At 42.8% G+C, this 14964-nt stretch overlaps 1 protein-coding gene across 1 annotated transcript in view; it reads right to left on the bottom strand.

Annotated features, from left to right (window-relative positions):
* The window catches only part of ABCA2 (ATP binding cassette subfamily A member 2), a 689232-nt gene that overhangs the window by 80969 nt on the left and 593299 nt on the right, over positions 1 to 14964 (bottom strand). The window contains exons 41-43 of the mRNA XM_030206813.1: positions 13967 to 14082; positions 12231 to 12378; positions 401 to 524 (exon numbers count right to left, since the gene is read on the bottom strand). Coding sequence (XP_030062673.1) covers positions 401 to 524; positions 12231 to 12378; positions 13967 to 14082 — 388 coding nt within the window. The remainder of the gene's footprint in view (positions 1 to 400; positions 525 to 12230; positions 12379 to 13966; positions 14083 to 14964) is intronic.

Raw genomic sequence — 14964 nt, forward strand, 5'->3', positions numbered from 1 at the left:
AGATCTTATTCTACTGTGCTACATGACTGTTATTTTTGTTGTAAACTCCTTATTCTGCAAGGTGGTAATAGCAAGTGACTATATCAAATCTTGAATTCCTTGAGGTGGGTAAGAAGGATGAATGATTGAATCCAATGAGGATTTTTGAAACGGTCAGTGTCATGTACCATGGCCATGTGTTTGAATGTAACAGTCTCTCCAGAGATGGAGCAGAACAAGGTGACCAGACCACTCTACACTCTAAGCATTAGGCTGAGTTAGTATTCCCTTTCCCCACTGTGTATAAATAGCTGGAGTACTGATTCTCTGTAAAAGGCAGCAGTTATGTCTCCATTCATGCAATGGGGCAAAGTCAGGGATTGCCTGACCTGTCCCCTGGGTTAGGAAGAAGCTGCTTTACCGATCTTGGCATAGTATTCATTGATATATTCATTGTAAGCCATCTCCATCAGGCCATGGCCCAGGTTGTAGTTAGGGAATATAAGGAAACAGCTCTTCATATATCCATTCACAGCTTTCAAGTCCTGAGGAGAGAGACAGACAACCGATATAATTACCAGGTCTACAAAACCAAAGACCTCTCAGTATAAATCCAGGAGACTGCAAATTCTGGTCCATTCATCATTGCAGCATTAGAAGCTGGCAGGTTTTCATGAAGAGCAAAGATAATACAAGATGGAGGCTACTTTAGAAAGCTTGCACAGCACGTGAACGTGTAAACAGCAGATTTCCATATGTAAATGGTAGAGTGTACCAAATTAATGATTTTAGGAAAGCTGCTGCTTACATGTATATGTCCACAACATACACAGTTTTCAAAGATGCTTCTGGATGGGCCTGAAAAGTATGCATATATTTCCTATTTCGCATAGGAAATAAACATTTAGGGACTTATTTATTTATTTGTACCATTTGTATCCCACATTTTCCTACCTATTTACGTTATTGTGTGGATCAAGTGTGAATTTGTTTACTGTTAAATCAGGATCGATATTCAAAGTGATTTAACCAGCCAGGAGAGGCTCCTGGCCAGTTAAAACAATTGTGCAAGGCTATCCACTGATATTTAGCGGCACTTATAGGGTTAGTGCCATTGAATATCAGCACTAATCATTAAACTGAAAATTGGCTATTCTGTGTGCAATCTAGGGAGGAGTCAGCACTTATGCGGTTAAGGTGCCGATATTCAGCACTTAACAACCCAAGTTAACTGGACAAATCAGACCACATAAAACACAGTCCTATCTTTATCTGATTTCGCTTAGGCGGATAAGTGCTGAATATCGCACTTAACCGGTTAAGAGATAGCTGACTGCATAAACCCAGATATTACGTGCCGGTGCCTGGAAATGGTCCAGCATTGAATACCTGGACTTAATGCCACCAGTGGCAAAAAAATGCTGACCATTGCCGGCTGAATATTTACCTTTTACTTCATAAAATCTAGACATTACAATTTACACCTTCTCTCAACCTCATTTGGCCGCTTGACTCCTAGATGATCTTGTGGATTCCCAGTGAGCTTGAGAAGCAGAAGGGACAACTAATCTATGATCAGTATGAGACTGAAGCAGTTGTGTAGGCACATAAGGAATAGTGAAACAAGATAAGTCAGGAGTGCCGTCATGTAAAACCTTAAAAGTTAAAGACAAAATCTTAAATTGGATAAGAACTCAGACAGGAAGCCAGTTAATTTCAAAAAGAGAGGAGTAACAGAGTCCTAGTGTCTAACCTTGCATAAAAAGCAGGTGGCAGTGTTTTGTAATGACTGCAGGTATTTAAGACTAGACTGAGGCAATCCATAATTTGCGATGTTACAGTAATCCAAACAAGTGGTGACATAGACATTATAAATGGTGTGTAGAAACTCAGAATCCAGATATTGACGAATGGAAAAAAGTTGACGTAAGCTACAGAAACCTAACCAGAGAACAGATGATATCTGTTGAGAAAATGTCAGATGAGAGTCCAGAGTAAATCCAAGGTATCGAAAAGAGTTGACCGGTATGATCGAGGTATCTGAGAAAAGGAGGGAATTGGAAGGCACTGGGGCACAACCAGTAATCCAACTTGCTGTAGTCTTATGTGCTACTGTCACAAATTACAACTGGAGATCAAATAGTTCCTTTGAAATCAGAAGTTAGGAATCTTACTCTGGGTGTGATCCTACTCTTCTCCCTCTTTAGGAAATCACAGATAACGAAGTTAGTAAAAAGTTCATTTTTTTAGATTATGGCAATGTAAAAGACTAAAGGATATTTTAGATTTTGTTGATTTTAGAGCTACAACCCTAACCTAGTATTTAGGGCTGTAGCCTAGGAGCCAGGAGACCTGGGCTCGATACCCCACCTAACCCGGGAGAGAGAGAGAGAGAGAGAGAGAGAGAGAGAGAGAGATGCACATTGGACAACATTACTACTATTTGACTTTCTGGAAATGTTCCTGGAGGAAAAGTCCATAATTGAGATGGACATGAAGGTAGCCACTACTTGCCCCGGGGCTGGTAACATAGAATGTTGCTACTAATTTGGTTTCTGCCAGGTGCTTGTGACCTGGATTGGCCACTGTTGGATGAAGGATACTGGGTTAGACGTGCCATTGGTCTGACCCAATATGGCTATTCTTATGTTCTTAACTTGACTGGATTATTATAACTCTCCCATTATCTGGTAAGGTCACTGCAGATTGTACAAAAATTTGCAGCCAGGATTTTACCTGGAGCAGGGAACTGTTCAATTCAATTTGTGTCTTGTATACCGCTAATATCCCCTTTCCAGGGTTCAGTGCGGTTTATATTCTAGGTAAGACAAAAGCAGATAGTGTTAGTGTGAGGTATGAGAAACATTAAAGACCATTGGTGTAATGCATGAGACTAAAAACGTTAAAGGAAAGGATAATGGATGATACTAGGAAGTGAACATATTATCCCAGTCCTTGCTTCCCTACATTCCTTACCAAAACATTGTCATATTAGGTTTAAAGTGTTAACTCTGACCAGTACAGTCCTCAGAATTTATTAGCTTGCCAGGTCTTTATGCTCAGAGGGGGCTTATATGTTATATAGTCCATCTGTGAGTGAAACTAGGAACAGGCCCTTTTTTGTTGCCAGTCCATCTGATTGGAACAGCTTGCAGTTAGAGCTAAGATTGATGGATGAGATACTCTTTTTTGGCCAGACGTTTGGCAGCAATGAGGAGAGGGCAACAGACATTTGGCCACAAAACTGTATGTGGATAATAGAAGGCTGTCATTGTGGAGACAATTCTATGATTGGGCACGTCCATTTAAGTGCCCCGAGGATGCATGGTAGGCGCCCACATTTCATTATAGAATACTAGCACAACCCAGTAGCCGCATGCCTTATATTTACACAGCTGCAGTTACTCCACAGATAGACCTGGGATAACCGCAGCCATGTAAATGCAGCAAGGATCTGTGTAACTTACACTATTATGTAAGCTAAGCATGTATTTAATTTGAATTTTGCTCACACTTTTTTCAGTAGTAGCTCATGGTGAGTTACATTCAGGTACACTGGATATTTCCCTGTCCCTGTAGGGCTCATAATCTAATTTTGTACCTGAGGCAATAGAAGGTCAAGTGACTTGCCCAAGATCAAAGGAGTCGCAGTGGGATTTGAACTGGACGCATCCAGATGTCAAGCCTGGAGCTCTAACCACTAAACTACTCCTCCAGTAAGTGGGAGTTTGCCTTCCTCTTGCATTTATGCACTATTTAAGTTACACGTGCCATAGTAGACTAGCACTAAGACAACCTGGTGGCAATAAGTGCTACTGTTCTAGAAATGTATGCATGCAAGGAGCCTAGATTGTAGAACTGCTATTTGTATGGTTAACTTTATATTATGTATGTTAATTGTTCTCCGCCCAGAACTGGGGATAGGCGGGTTTTAAGCACTTTTAAATAAATAAATAAATAATCCCACAGTTTTGTAAAATCTGTGCACTACACACTTTTTGTTCTTATGGCAAAAATTAAATGACAATTTTAAAATATTCTCAGTCAGAACAGTCTGGGACTGAAATTTTGCTTTAAGCTATCTCCATGGCAGAATTTGGTATAGGCTGGATTGAGGTCTGCCATTTGTGCAGCTGGGGCACTGAAGATCAGTATTAGCTCTAGCTGGTTATGTCACCAGTGCACCCTGAAAGCTGTTCATCTTTCAGGGGCTTAGTTTAGGTGCTTAGGGAATTTAGGTAGCTAAATTAACTACTACTACTTATCATTTCTTTTTTTTTTTTCACTTTAAATGTTTTTATTCAGGAAGCAGAGCAAATTAACAGAGCAGTATAAATATCTCAACAACAGTTCGAAAAGAGAAATTAACAACTATTATAACCATGAAGAACGGAACGACATCCCAGTCTCCCCGTTAATTCAGAGCTGGTCTCTTTAAACTGATAACTCACATTTCTAATAAAGAACCGTAGGAGACTACCCCCCCCCCCCCTCTGCAGCCTGCCCCTGTAAACCCTCTTGAATTTATATATATACCACTTCCCCTTCTTACCCTCCCCTACCCACCCCGTCCCCCCTCCCCCCATCCCTACCCTATCCTATCTGAATTGTCCTCACCCAATCACTTAGCCGAGTCCATCCCCTCTTACGCCGCAGCTCCCCATCTCTCCGGTATGCCGTTAAGCGTTCCATAGCTATAAGTTGTTCTAATTTTCCCTTCCACTCGCCCAAGGAAGGAGGCTTAGTATCTTTCCATTTTCGCGCTATGAGGCATTTTGCTGCTGCTAGGCCCCATTTTTGCATTTTGTTCCGTTCCCATGAATCACTATCATTATGGAGCCCCAGCAAGCATACCTGTGGGTTACACACCAAGGAAGCCCCGAACATTTTAACCAGCTCTTTCATTACCCCTATCCAGAATGGCCTCAATCTTGTACATGACCACTATATATGTAGAAAGGAACCCTTGTCCCTACCACATCTCCAGCACCGGTCAGAAGCATTGGGGTACATATGTCTAATTCTCTCCGGGGTATAGTACCACCGTGAGAGTACCTTATAGGCATTCTCCTGTACTAAAGCACATATGGACGCCTTTTGGACCTCCCTGCATATCTTTTCCCATTCCTGATCAGTAAATTGATAATTTAAATCCATTTCCCATGCCGCTTTGAAACTAAAGGGGGTGGGATCATATCCTCTCATAAATTTGTAGATCACCGATATAGACTTAGGCATCTTCTATAGTATGCCCCATAAATTCTCCAAACTCTCCTGTTCTTGTATGCTACCCTCCTTCCATCCCATTGCTCCCATAAATAACCTAACTTGTACATACGAAACTAGATCTCCCTCAGGGATCCCATAGTGTGTTTTCAATTCCTCAAAACTTTTCATCCGACCTCCCTGCAGCAAATCCCTAAAACATGAGATGCCTACTTGATCCCATCTCACAAACGTGCGACTATTCTTCCCCGCTCCAAACTTCGGTTCCCATCTAATCCCTGCCCTAGTGGATATCCCGGCTCCCTGTCCCCATTTCCTCCGAAACTCTTCCCATACACCCAGAAGGTGTCTAAGGAACGGGTTTTCCACTCCTGCCACCAAGTCCCCCTTACCCTCTGTGGTCCATAACATCGACTTTAAGCTTCTCTGTGAGAAGTATGACTGTTCCACCTGCCCTACGAGCTTTAATCTTTTATTCTCCCATTCCAGAATCATCTTAACCTGAGTTGCCAAATAATACCATTCCAGCCACGGAACTGCTCTCCCCCCTCTTTCTACCTCCCCCCTCCCTGCTAACCGGGGGTGTTTACCGTCCCAAACAAATTGCAATATTAAGCGCTGTAACTGTTGCAGCTCTCGCCCGTGTAGCGCCACCAGCAGGCTCTGAAACAGAAACAACAATCTAGGTAATATATTCATCCTTATTACTGCCATCCTTCCCCACCATGACAACCAGAGCCCCTTCCACCGTACTAGTTCACTTTTAATGCGTTCCACAATTTTCCCATAGTTAAGGCCATATATGCTAGTCAAATCCCTCAGTAGAAGGACCCCCAGATACCTAATATAATTCTTGGCCCATTTAAAAGCAAACTTCCGTTTCAACCTATTTTCTTCTCCCTGAGGGACTGAGATTCCCAATATTTCACTTTTGTCCATATTGATCCGTAGCCCAGCATACTTTTCAAATTTCCCCAGCACCTCCACCACTACCTCCAGCGTTTTCCCTGGGTCTGTCACGTAAAGCAACAAATCATCCGCATATAGCGCCAGTCGGTGTTCCCTCCCTCCAACTACGATTCCTCTGAACTCAGGGTGCCTGCGTATCATCTCTGCGAATGGCTCAACATAGATGGCAAATAGTAATGGGGACAAGGGACAACCCTGCCGGCCCCGCGTTCTATTGTAAAAAATGACGTATAATGGCCGTTGACCTGTATACAAGCCTTCGGGGCTTCATATAGAGCTGCTATCCACCTACAAAAGTTATCCCCTATCCTCATACGCTGCATAACCACTTTCAGGAACCCCCAGTCCACCCTGTCAAACGCTTTTTCAGCGTCCACTGCTAACAATAGGGCCCCCGGGAGACCCTGCCCTGCTTACCACTGTAGATGTAGAGTACGGCGTATATTATCACCCACTTGTCTACCCGGGATGAACCCTGACTGATCCTCCCCTATCAATTTTGGTAACACCCTCCCCAACCTATTGGCCAACACTTTGGCCAGGATCTTGACATCCACATTTAAAAGAGAAATGGGTCTGTAAGAACCACATACCGTAGGATCCTTCCCTGGCTTAAGCAATAGTGAAATCCCTGCCTCCATCATTGAATTCGCAAACCCCCCTTCCCTCTAGTACTCCATTTCCTAACCTTATCAGTTGAGGACCAAGTTCCTCTGCATAACACGTATAAAAGCGCGCAGTGAAACCGTCTAAGCCTGGGGCCTTCCCATTCGGGAGATTCTTAATCACTCCATATATTTCCCCCCATCTAATTGGTTCTCCCAGCCGTCCCTGCTCTCCCTCAGTGAGGCATTGTAGCTGTAATTGATCTAAAAATTGCCCGATCTCCTCCCGTTGCCTACCCTCCCCCTTCTTATACAACTCTTTATAAAAGTTCCTAAAGCTGCTTGATATCTCTGTATCCCTATAATACCATCCCCTTTCCCATCTTTTAGTTTTTGAATAAGAGCTTTAATTCGTCTTGCTCGCAACCTACGTGCCAAAAAAGCACTCGATTTATTAGCAAATTCAAAAACCCGCTGTTTCAGTTTAGTTTGTAGAAACTCAATCTCTATCATTTGCAATTGTGCCAACGCCCCCCTTACAGCTTTAAGCTCCTCCCCAATCTGTTTTGTGGGTTGTCTCTTATGTTGTTTCTCTAGTTGCACCAAACGGGTACACAACTCTAGAGATTTTTGCCCTCTTTCCCTTTTTTTCCGAGCCCCCCATTTAATAAGAGTCCCTCGCACCACTGCTTTCATAGCATCCCATAAAAACCCATTGTTCACGTCTCCATTGTCATTATGCTGGTAGAATTCTTGTATTTCCCTCCTGATATCCTCTCGCACCATTTCATCCCCCAGTAATGTTTCATTTAGCGTCCACCGGCCCCCCTTCTTTCTACTCCCCAGGCCCTTGATCCTAATCCAAATAGGGGCATGGTCGGAGATCTGACATGTCTCTATCTCGGCTGCTTCTATCTGAGGCCAACTATTACGATGTGCCCAGATGCTATCTAATCTCGCATAAGACTGTGCGGCATTTGAATAATGTGTATAATTTCTTTATGCCCCATGCAGCAGTCTCCAACAATCCACTACTTCACATTCTTTCAGAAATTTCAGCAATGCCTTACGACCGGATCCCCCAGACCTCCCCCTACCTGCTGAGTGATCCAAAACTGCATCTGGGGCAATATTAAAATCTCCACCTATTATCACTTGACCCTTAAGGAAATCAGAGATCTCCTCCTTCAGTGTGTCGAAAAATTGCTTCTGACCCTCATTAGGTGCATAGATGTTGATAATAGTGACTTCCTTTCCTTGTAGGAGCCCCCTGATTCCCAAACAGCGGCCACTCGAATCACAGAATTCTTCCTTTACTTCCAACCCACAGGTATGCCGCACTAATATGGCCACTCCCCCTGCCCTTCGGGGCTCCCTACTCTGATGTACCCATATATCTTTAAAGGGCTTGCGCCTCAGCAAGTGTACATCCCTTGGTCTCAGATGTGTCTCTTGCAGCATTGTCACATCCCAATTCAATCTATTCAATTCCTTGAAAACTCAGCTTCGTTTCCCCTGGTGGTTAAGACCATTCACATTCCAGGACCCGATCTCCAATCTTTCCCCCCTCTCCTACCCTCGTCTTCTCCCCACCCCGTTTACCTGTCCCTCCGCCCCTCTCCCCACCCTCCCCCCCTTCCCCTTCGCCCCTTGCTGGTCCCTGAACCAACAAGTCAGTCATAGTAGGAAAATAGACGTATATTACCCAAGGCTGTGGTCAAATATGCCCTTATCGACAAACCCCTCTGCCCACACCCCCTATTACCCCTCTAAACCCATTAATCCACCCCCCCACCTCCCGCCAAAAATCCCTTAGTCCAACCACATATTACATTATGTCGTGCTCATTTCTAGCAACCCAAGTCTCTTGCTCCATCCAACTGTCTCCTCCATATTTGGACAGGCTGGCAGTTGTTATCCAGCAGGATGGCCGTTCTCTTCCTTTCTATTCCACACTCGGTCTCTGTAAACTTACTCCACCAACGGTTATATCCACCACCAGCAAATATTTTTGAACAATTCTGCATGCTATCCCTTGAGAGGCACTTTAACTTGAAGCTGAGTAGTTACATTTCACTCACACAGCAACTCGCTTCCTTACCAGTCACTCAAACCTTGCAAACTTACTCCTCCAGAGGTTATATTCACCACCAGCGAGTAACTTCAATCAGGATTGCAGAACATCCCTTGGGAGGCGACTAATCTTTAAACTGCTAAGTCACTTGCACTCACATAACAGCTCGCAATAAAATCCTTCTAACAATATATAACCGAGTGCTCTGCAGGAACCGATGCAAATAAGTCGTATCACCCAGACTTCTGTGATATTTGCAGCTAGTCTCGTTCTCAAGAAGCCTGTTTATCTTTTTTGGTACCTCTTTCAATCACCACTTGCCAAGTTGAGTCCCTTCTGGGAGTCGTGTGAGTCCACGGCTCGTGGCGCTGCTCCGGAACTCCTTGACATCCCATCGCCCGTAGAGCTGACCATGCTTCCTCAGGCGTAACAGCCTTGCGGGATTTTCCATCCACTGTAAGCCAGATTGCAAATGGGAACAACCACCTATACTTAATTCCCTTGGAGCGCATAAATCCAGTGACCTCTCTGAAAGTTCCTCGCTTCAGCAGCATAGTACGGGCCAAGTCTTGAAAAACCTCAATTTTATAATTTTTCCAAATTAATTCCTTGTGCAACCTGGCTTGCCTCAGGATCTGTTCTTTTATTTGGAAGTCCCGGAAGCACACCACCACATCCCGTGGTTGTTGTTCCCTGCGTGGTCCCATTGCACGGTGTGGTCTTTGTAAGCAGATCTCAGGTGGGGGGGAGGGGGGTATCCGAACCACTGGCCAAAATATATTGGCAAAGCTCCTTTATAACAACTTCGCAATTTGAAAAAAGGTCCAGCTCCGGGATGCCTCTGAATCGTAAGTTATTTCGTCGGGACCTATTCTCTAGGTCCTCAACTTGGTCCCGAAGCTGGTTCAGTTCCCCCTGCTCCTCAGTCACTCTCAGTCGCACCATATCCATTTCCGACTGCAGGGACACCATTCCTTCCTCCATTTCACTCACCCTGGATCCCAGTTCATGGACTTCTGCTCGAATGTCCTTGAGTGCAGCTTGTCCATCCGACCTGATCCCAGCAAAATCAGATTTCAGGTCCTGCAGCAATCCTGCTACATCAGGGTGCAGCATACTGGCTGCTGCTGCGGGCTCCTCGCTCCTTATCGTTTGTTCCTGGGAAGCTCGGGCGGTCGCCATCTTGAGGCCATGCAGCTCTGGTCCCACTTTCGCTTCGCTCGTTTTCTCGCTCCGGTCTGGAGTAAATCGGAATCGCTCCAATGTTTTCTTGGGTGGCATAGCCCAGAGGAACCTTCTCGTTCACTTTTAATTTGTCTCACGCCATGGGAGATCAGTTTGTTGCGCAAAATTCACTTCAGCCTCGATGGAGCGCCTCAGTTAAACCGCCACCTTGGAGCGTGACGTCACTTCCTCCCCCTACTACTTATCATTTCTATAGCGCTACTAGACTACGCAATTAAGCTGCTCAATGAACAAAACACTGAACAGCAGAGATCTGACAGCTAACTCTTAAATCCTTTGAAAATTCATCCTAACAGCCTTACACTGTGTAACAAAGATGCCTGATTGCTGATAATTTTCCAATGTGTTTCTGAGATTAAACATGTGCTTACCCATGTAATTCCATGGTTTGAAAACTTCCTTCACCCTAACGAATGCAGGCAAGAGTCCACAAACTGTGGGGTAATTCTATAAGCAGCTGCCCAGTTCTAGGCAGAAGGAAGGTGCGTAAATGAAAGAAATCTAATACAAGTGATGCCATACTGGGACAGACTGAAGGTTCATCAAGCCCAGCATTCTGTTTCTAACAGTGGCCAATTCAGGTAACAAGTACCTGGCAAGATCTCAAAACAGTACAATACATTTTAAGATGCTTATCCTAGAAATAAACAGTGGATTTTTCCCCAGTCCATCTTAATAATGGCTTATGGACTTTTTTTTAAGGAAGCTATCCAAACCATTTTTAAACCCCACTAAGCTAACTGCTTTTACGACATTCTCTGGCAACAAATTCTAGAGTTTAATTACACACTGAGTGAAGAAATATTTTCTCCTATTTGTTTTAAATTTACTATTTTGTAACTTCATTGCGTGCTCCCTAGTCCTAGTATTTTTGGAAAGAGTAAACAAGCGATTCACGACTACCCGTTCCACTCCCCTCATTATTTTATAGACCTCTATCATATCTTCCCTCGGCTGTCTTTTCTCCAACCTGAAGAACCCTAGCCACTTTAGCCTTTCCTCATAGGGAAGTCGTCCCATCCCCCTTATCATTTTCATCGCCCTTCTCTATACCTTTTCTAATCCCACCATATCGACATGTGGTGACCAGAATTGCACACAGTATGTGAGGTGCAGTCACACCATGGAGCTACACAAAGGCATTATAACGTCCTCATTTTTATTTTCTATTCCTTTCATAATACCTAACATTCTATTTGCTTTCTTAGCCGCCGTCGCACACTGAGCAGAAGGTTTCAACATATCCTCAACGATGACACCTAGACCACTTTCCTGGTCGGTGACTCTTAATGTGGAACCTTGCATCACGTAACTATAGTTCGTGTTCCTCTTTCCCACATGCATCACTTTGCACTTCCTCACATTAAACATCATCTGTCATTTGGATGCCCAGTCTCTCAATCTTGTAAAGGCCTCTTGTAATTTTTCACAATCCTCTTGTGATTTAACAACTTTGAATAACTTTCTGTCATCAGCAAAATTAATTACCTCACTAGTTACTCCCATCTCTAGATCATTTATAAATATGTTAAAAAGCAGCGGTCCCAGATTAGACCCATGGGGAACCCCCACTATCTACCCTTCTCCATTGAGCATACTGACCATTTAATCCTACTCTCTGTTTTCTATTTTTTAACCAGTTTTTAATCCACAATCCTATCCCATGACTCTCCAATTTCCTCTGGAGTCTTTCATGAGGTACTTTGTCAAACACCTTTTGAAAATCCAGATACCCAATATCAGCTGGCTCACCTTTATCCACATGTTTGTTCACCTCTTTAAAGAAATGTAGTAGATTGGACAGGCAAGATTTCCTTTCACTAAATCCATGTTGGCTTTGTCTCATTAATCCATGCAAGTGACTGCATAAATGAACCCTTACAGAATATCAACAGAAGAGTATGCACACTTAGGCGGAGCACTCTGGTATGCGTGTAATTTATAGAAATCTATCATGTTACATGCTAACATCTAGACACCAGACATTTACACTAGTTTGTTACTCAAATTCCTCTTACTGCTAACATTCCAGCTTCCAGACCACGCTTGCCCATGAATATGAAATAACTCACAACACTTGTTAAAATGCTGCTGTCCCTTCGCTAGCCCCTGGAACATTCCCGAGGGCTTACCTTATCATGCTCAAAGAGCTGCAGCAGGAAGGTGGCCACAGTGGCTGTGATGCCAATGAAGAGGTTGATGACAATAAGGAACACATATGCTGTGCTAGGAACCTCAAACCAGAAGGAGGCCGGGTACATGATGGGTGTGATGGACCATCTAAGGAGGAAAGGATTAAAACCATAGTCAGCAGATGCTCGAAAACGGACTACACTAAAAAGATACCCTACTGCCAGAGGACAAACAAAACTGAACTATTCCACTACTTGGAAAGATGGAAGAGATTGTACTGTACTACTGTGATGTTAGAAAAGAGAAACTATGTTGAGATACCCTAATGCCAGAGGATAGACAACATTCAGCTATTCTGCTAGCCAGAAATATGAGAGACAGGGTACTATGTTACTATACTGGAGGAGTGGCCTAGTGGTTAAGGTGGTGGACTTTGGTCCTGGGGAACTGAGGAACTGAGTCTGATTCCCACTTCAGGTAAAGGCAGCTCCTTGTGACTATGGGCAAGTCACTTAACCCTCCATTGTCCCATGTAAGCCGCATTGAGCCTGCCATGAGTGGGAAAGCACGGGGTACAAATGTAACAAAAAAAAAAAGAGAGAGACTATACTGAGCTCGTTTATTACCTGAGCCTGGATTAACACTGATCTTAGGAGGTCAAGAGGCTTTTACTATGCATTGTGCCTCAAGTCATACAGTTCCCTCTCACCGTCTCAGGCTTTAACCTCTGAAATGCTGGTAACTACCAGAGATAGAGGGGCTGGTGCCCCTCTGAGAGGTTTTCACATCTCAATGCATTTTTATCACACCTTTTCAGACTCATTGGAGGCAATTCTATAACAGGGCACGTCCATTTAGGCACCATAAAAACACAAGTAGTGAGCATATACTATAAGGACTTTTGAGAGCGCAAGTGTCCTAACAGAATACTAGTGTAAACCTGGCAATAGTGCATTTAAATGTAAGCATGAATATTTATGATAGATTTATGGCTTGCATAAATATTTGCACCTAAATGTGATTGAAATGCATGCAGCTTACAGTATTTTGTAAGTTACCCATATAAATGTCAGCCTCACCCATGCTCCTCCCCAGTTATGCACTATGCCCAATTATAGAAAAGCGGTTAGGCGCAATGCTGTCAGTTATGTGGGTAAGTATAAACACCTATAGGAATGGCAGTATTCTATAAATTTATGCATACAATAGATATGTAATGGACATATCCTAACTCTTCCTCTCCCTCTCTAATGTTCCCCCAATTGTATTTACCACACATGTACCTCTCTCTACCACAATATCACCTTGTAATTGTATTAGTTCATACCGGAATCGGCTAACGCCGTTTATGGTACTGTGTAAGCCACATTGAGCCTGCAAATAGGTGGGAAAATGTGGGATACAAATGTACCAAATAAATAAATACTTAAATTTAATTGACCCATTATAATGAGGGGCATTATCTCAGTGTTTCCTAGTGGCAGTAAGCTTGTTGCTTTCCCTTTATTCCAAGAAGGGTATCCTTCTCACCTTTCCTATTTCTTCATAGGACTAACTTACTTACATAGGGGAGGGGTCACGTGGCAATTTGGTGTGAGCTCATGTCTACCTTGGTAGCTCTGCGGTCTCTGAATGGTATCCACTCCCTGTGTTCTTCCCCCAACTTCTTTCATATCACTCTAAGCTAGCTTCAATGCACACGCGTTTTACTTTTTGAGTTATGTGTGTGACATACCCATAGAGTAGAAAGAGCGAGAGAACAGCTGGAAAGTTGGTGGGAGAGGTGTACGCTGGCAGGTCAAACACAAAGAGAATAATGATGCAACAGGTCGCTGGCACCAGGTAATTCAGCTGGAAAATACCATCAGACATATCAACAAAAAACTGTCACAAAAAAAATTACATCTATGCACATGTTATTTCTGTAAAAATGAGGGAGTAACTGAGGGTTTTTTTTTTAAACTTCTGGAGACATCTAGACCAGGAAAAAGTGACTGATACAGAAGCAGGTTACACAACAGATAAGTTCATGGTGAAAAATAAGACCGCTGGATTTGTGCACCTGCTCTAAAACATCTAAAATCCAAAATATTTGTTTTAATTGCTTAGTTGTCACACTAACCGCCTTAATGTTTAAGAGGGAAAGTTCTTATATTAATAATAGCATCATTATGAATTTATTACAAGTTTATTCATTTCAAAAATTCTCTTCAATAGTGATAAAGAACAGCAATCTTATCAATATTTTTAACAATGTTATATATGTGGGGAAAGTGTTGTGTCTTTGTTTTAAATTTTTGATAAGATTGTTGTTCTTTATCACTATTGAAGAGAATTTTTGAAATGAATAAACTTGTAATAAATTCATAATGATGCTATTATTAATATAAGAACTTTCTTTAAAATTGTTTGGATTTAATATTGAGGAAGTATTGTTCTATTAGATTCCTGAATGAGTATTGTTTGATAATTAATAATCAACAATGTCTTCTATTAAAGAAAACAAGCAGGAAGCCGGTGCTTCATTCATTGCAGGATCCAAACGCATTAAATGTGACCCGCCTTTTTACATAGGTTGAGCCTACTTTATGGCTCTATTTACCATTTTCTTTATTATAATATGTTCTACATTTTTACTGTTCAATTCTTTGCAACTCATACCTATAGAGGGGCATAATTGAAAGTGACGTCCTCATTTTGATTTGGACGTCCTCGCAAAACGTCCCTATCCAG

The sequence above is a fragment of the Microcaecilia unicolor genome, chromosome 6, assembly GCF_901765095.1.
Source record: "Microcaecilia unicolor chromosome 6, aMicUni1.1, whole genome shotgun sequence".
NCBI classification, from domain to species: domain Eukaryota; kingdom Metazoa; phylum Chordata; class Amphibia; order Gymnophiona; family Siphonopidae; genus Microcaecilia; species Microcaecilia unicolor.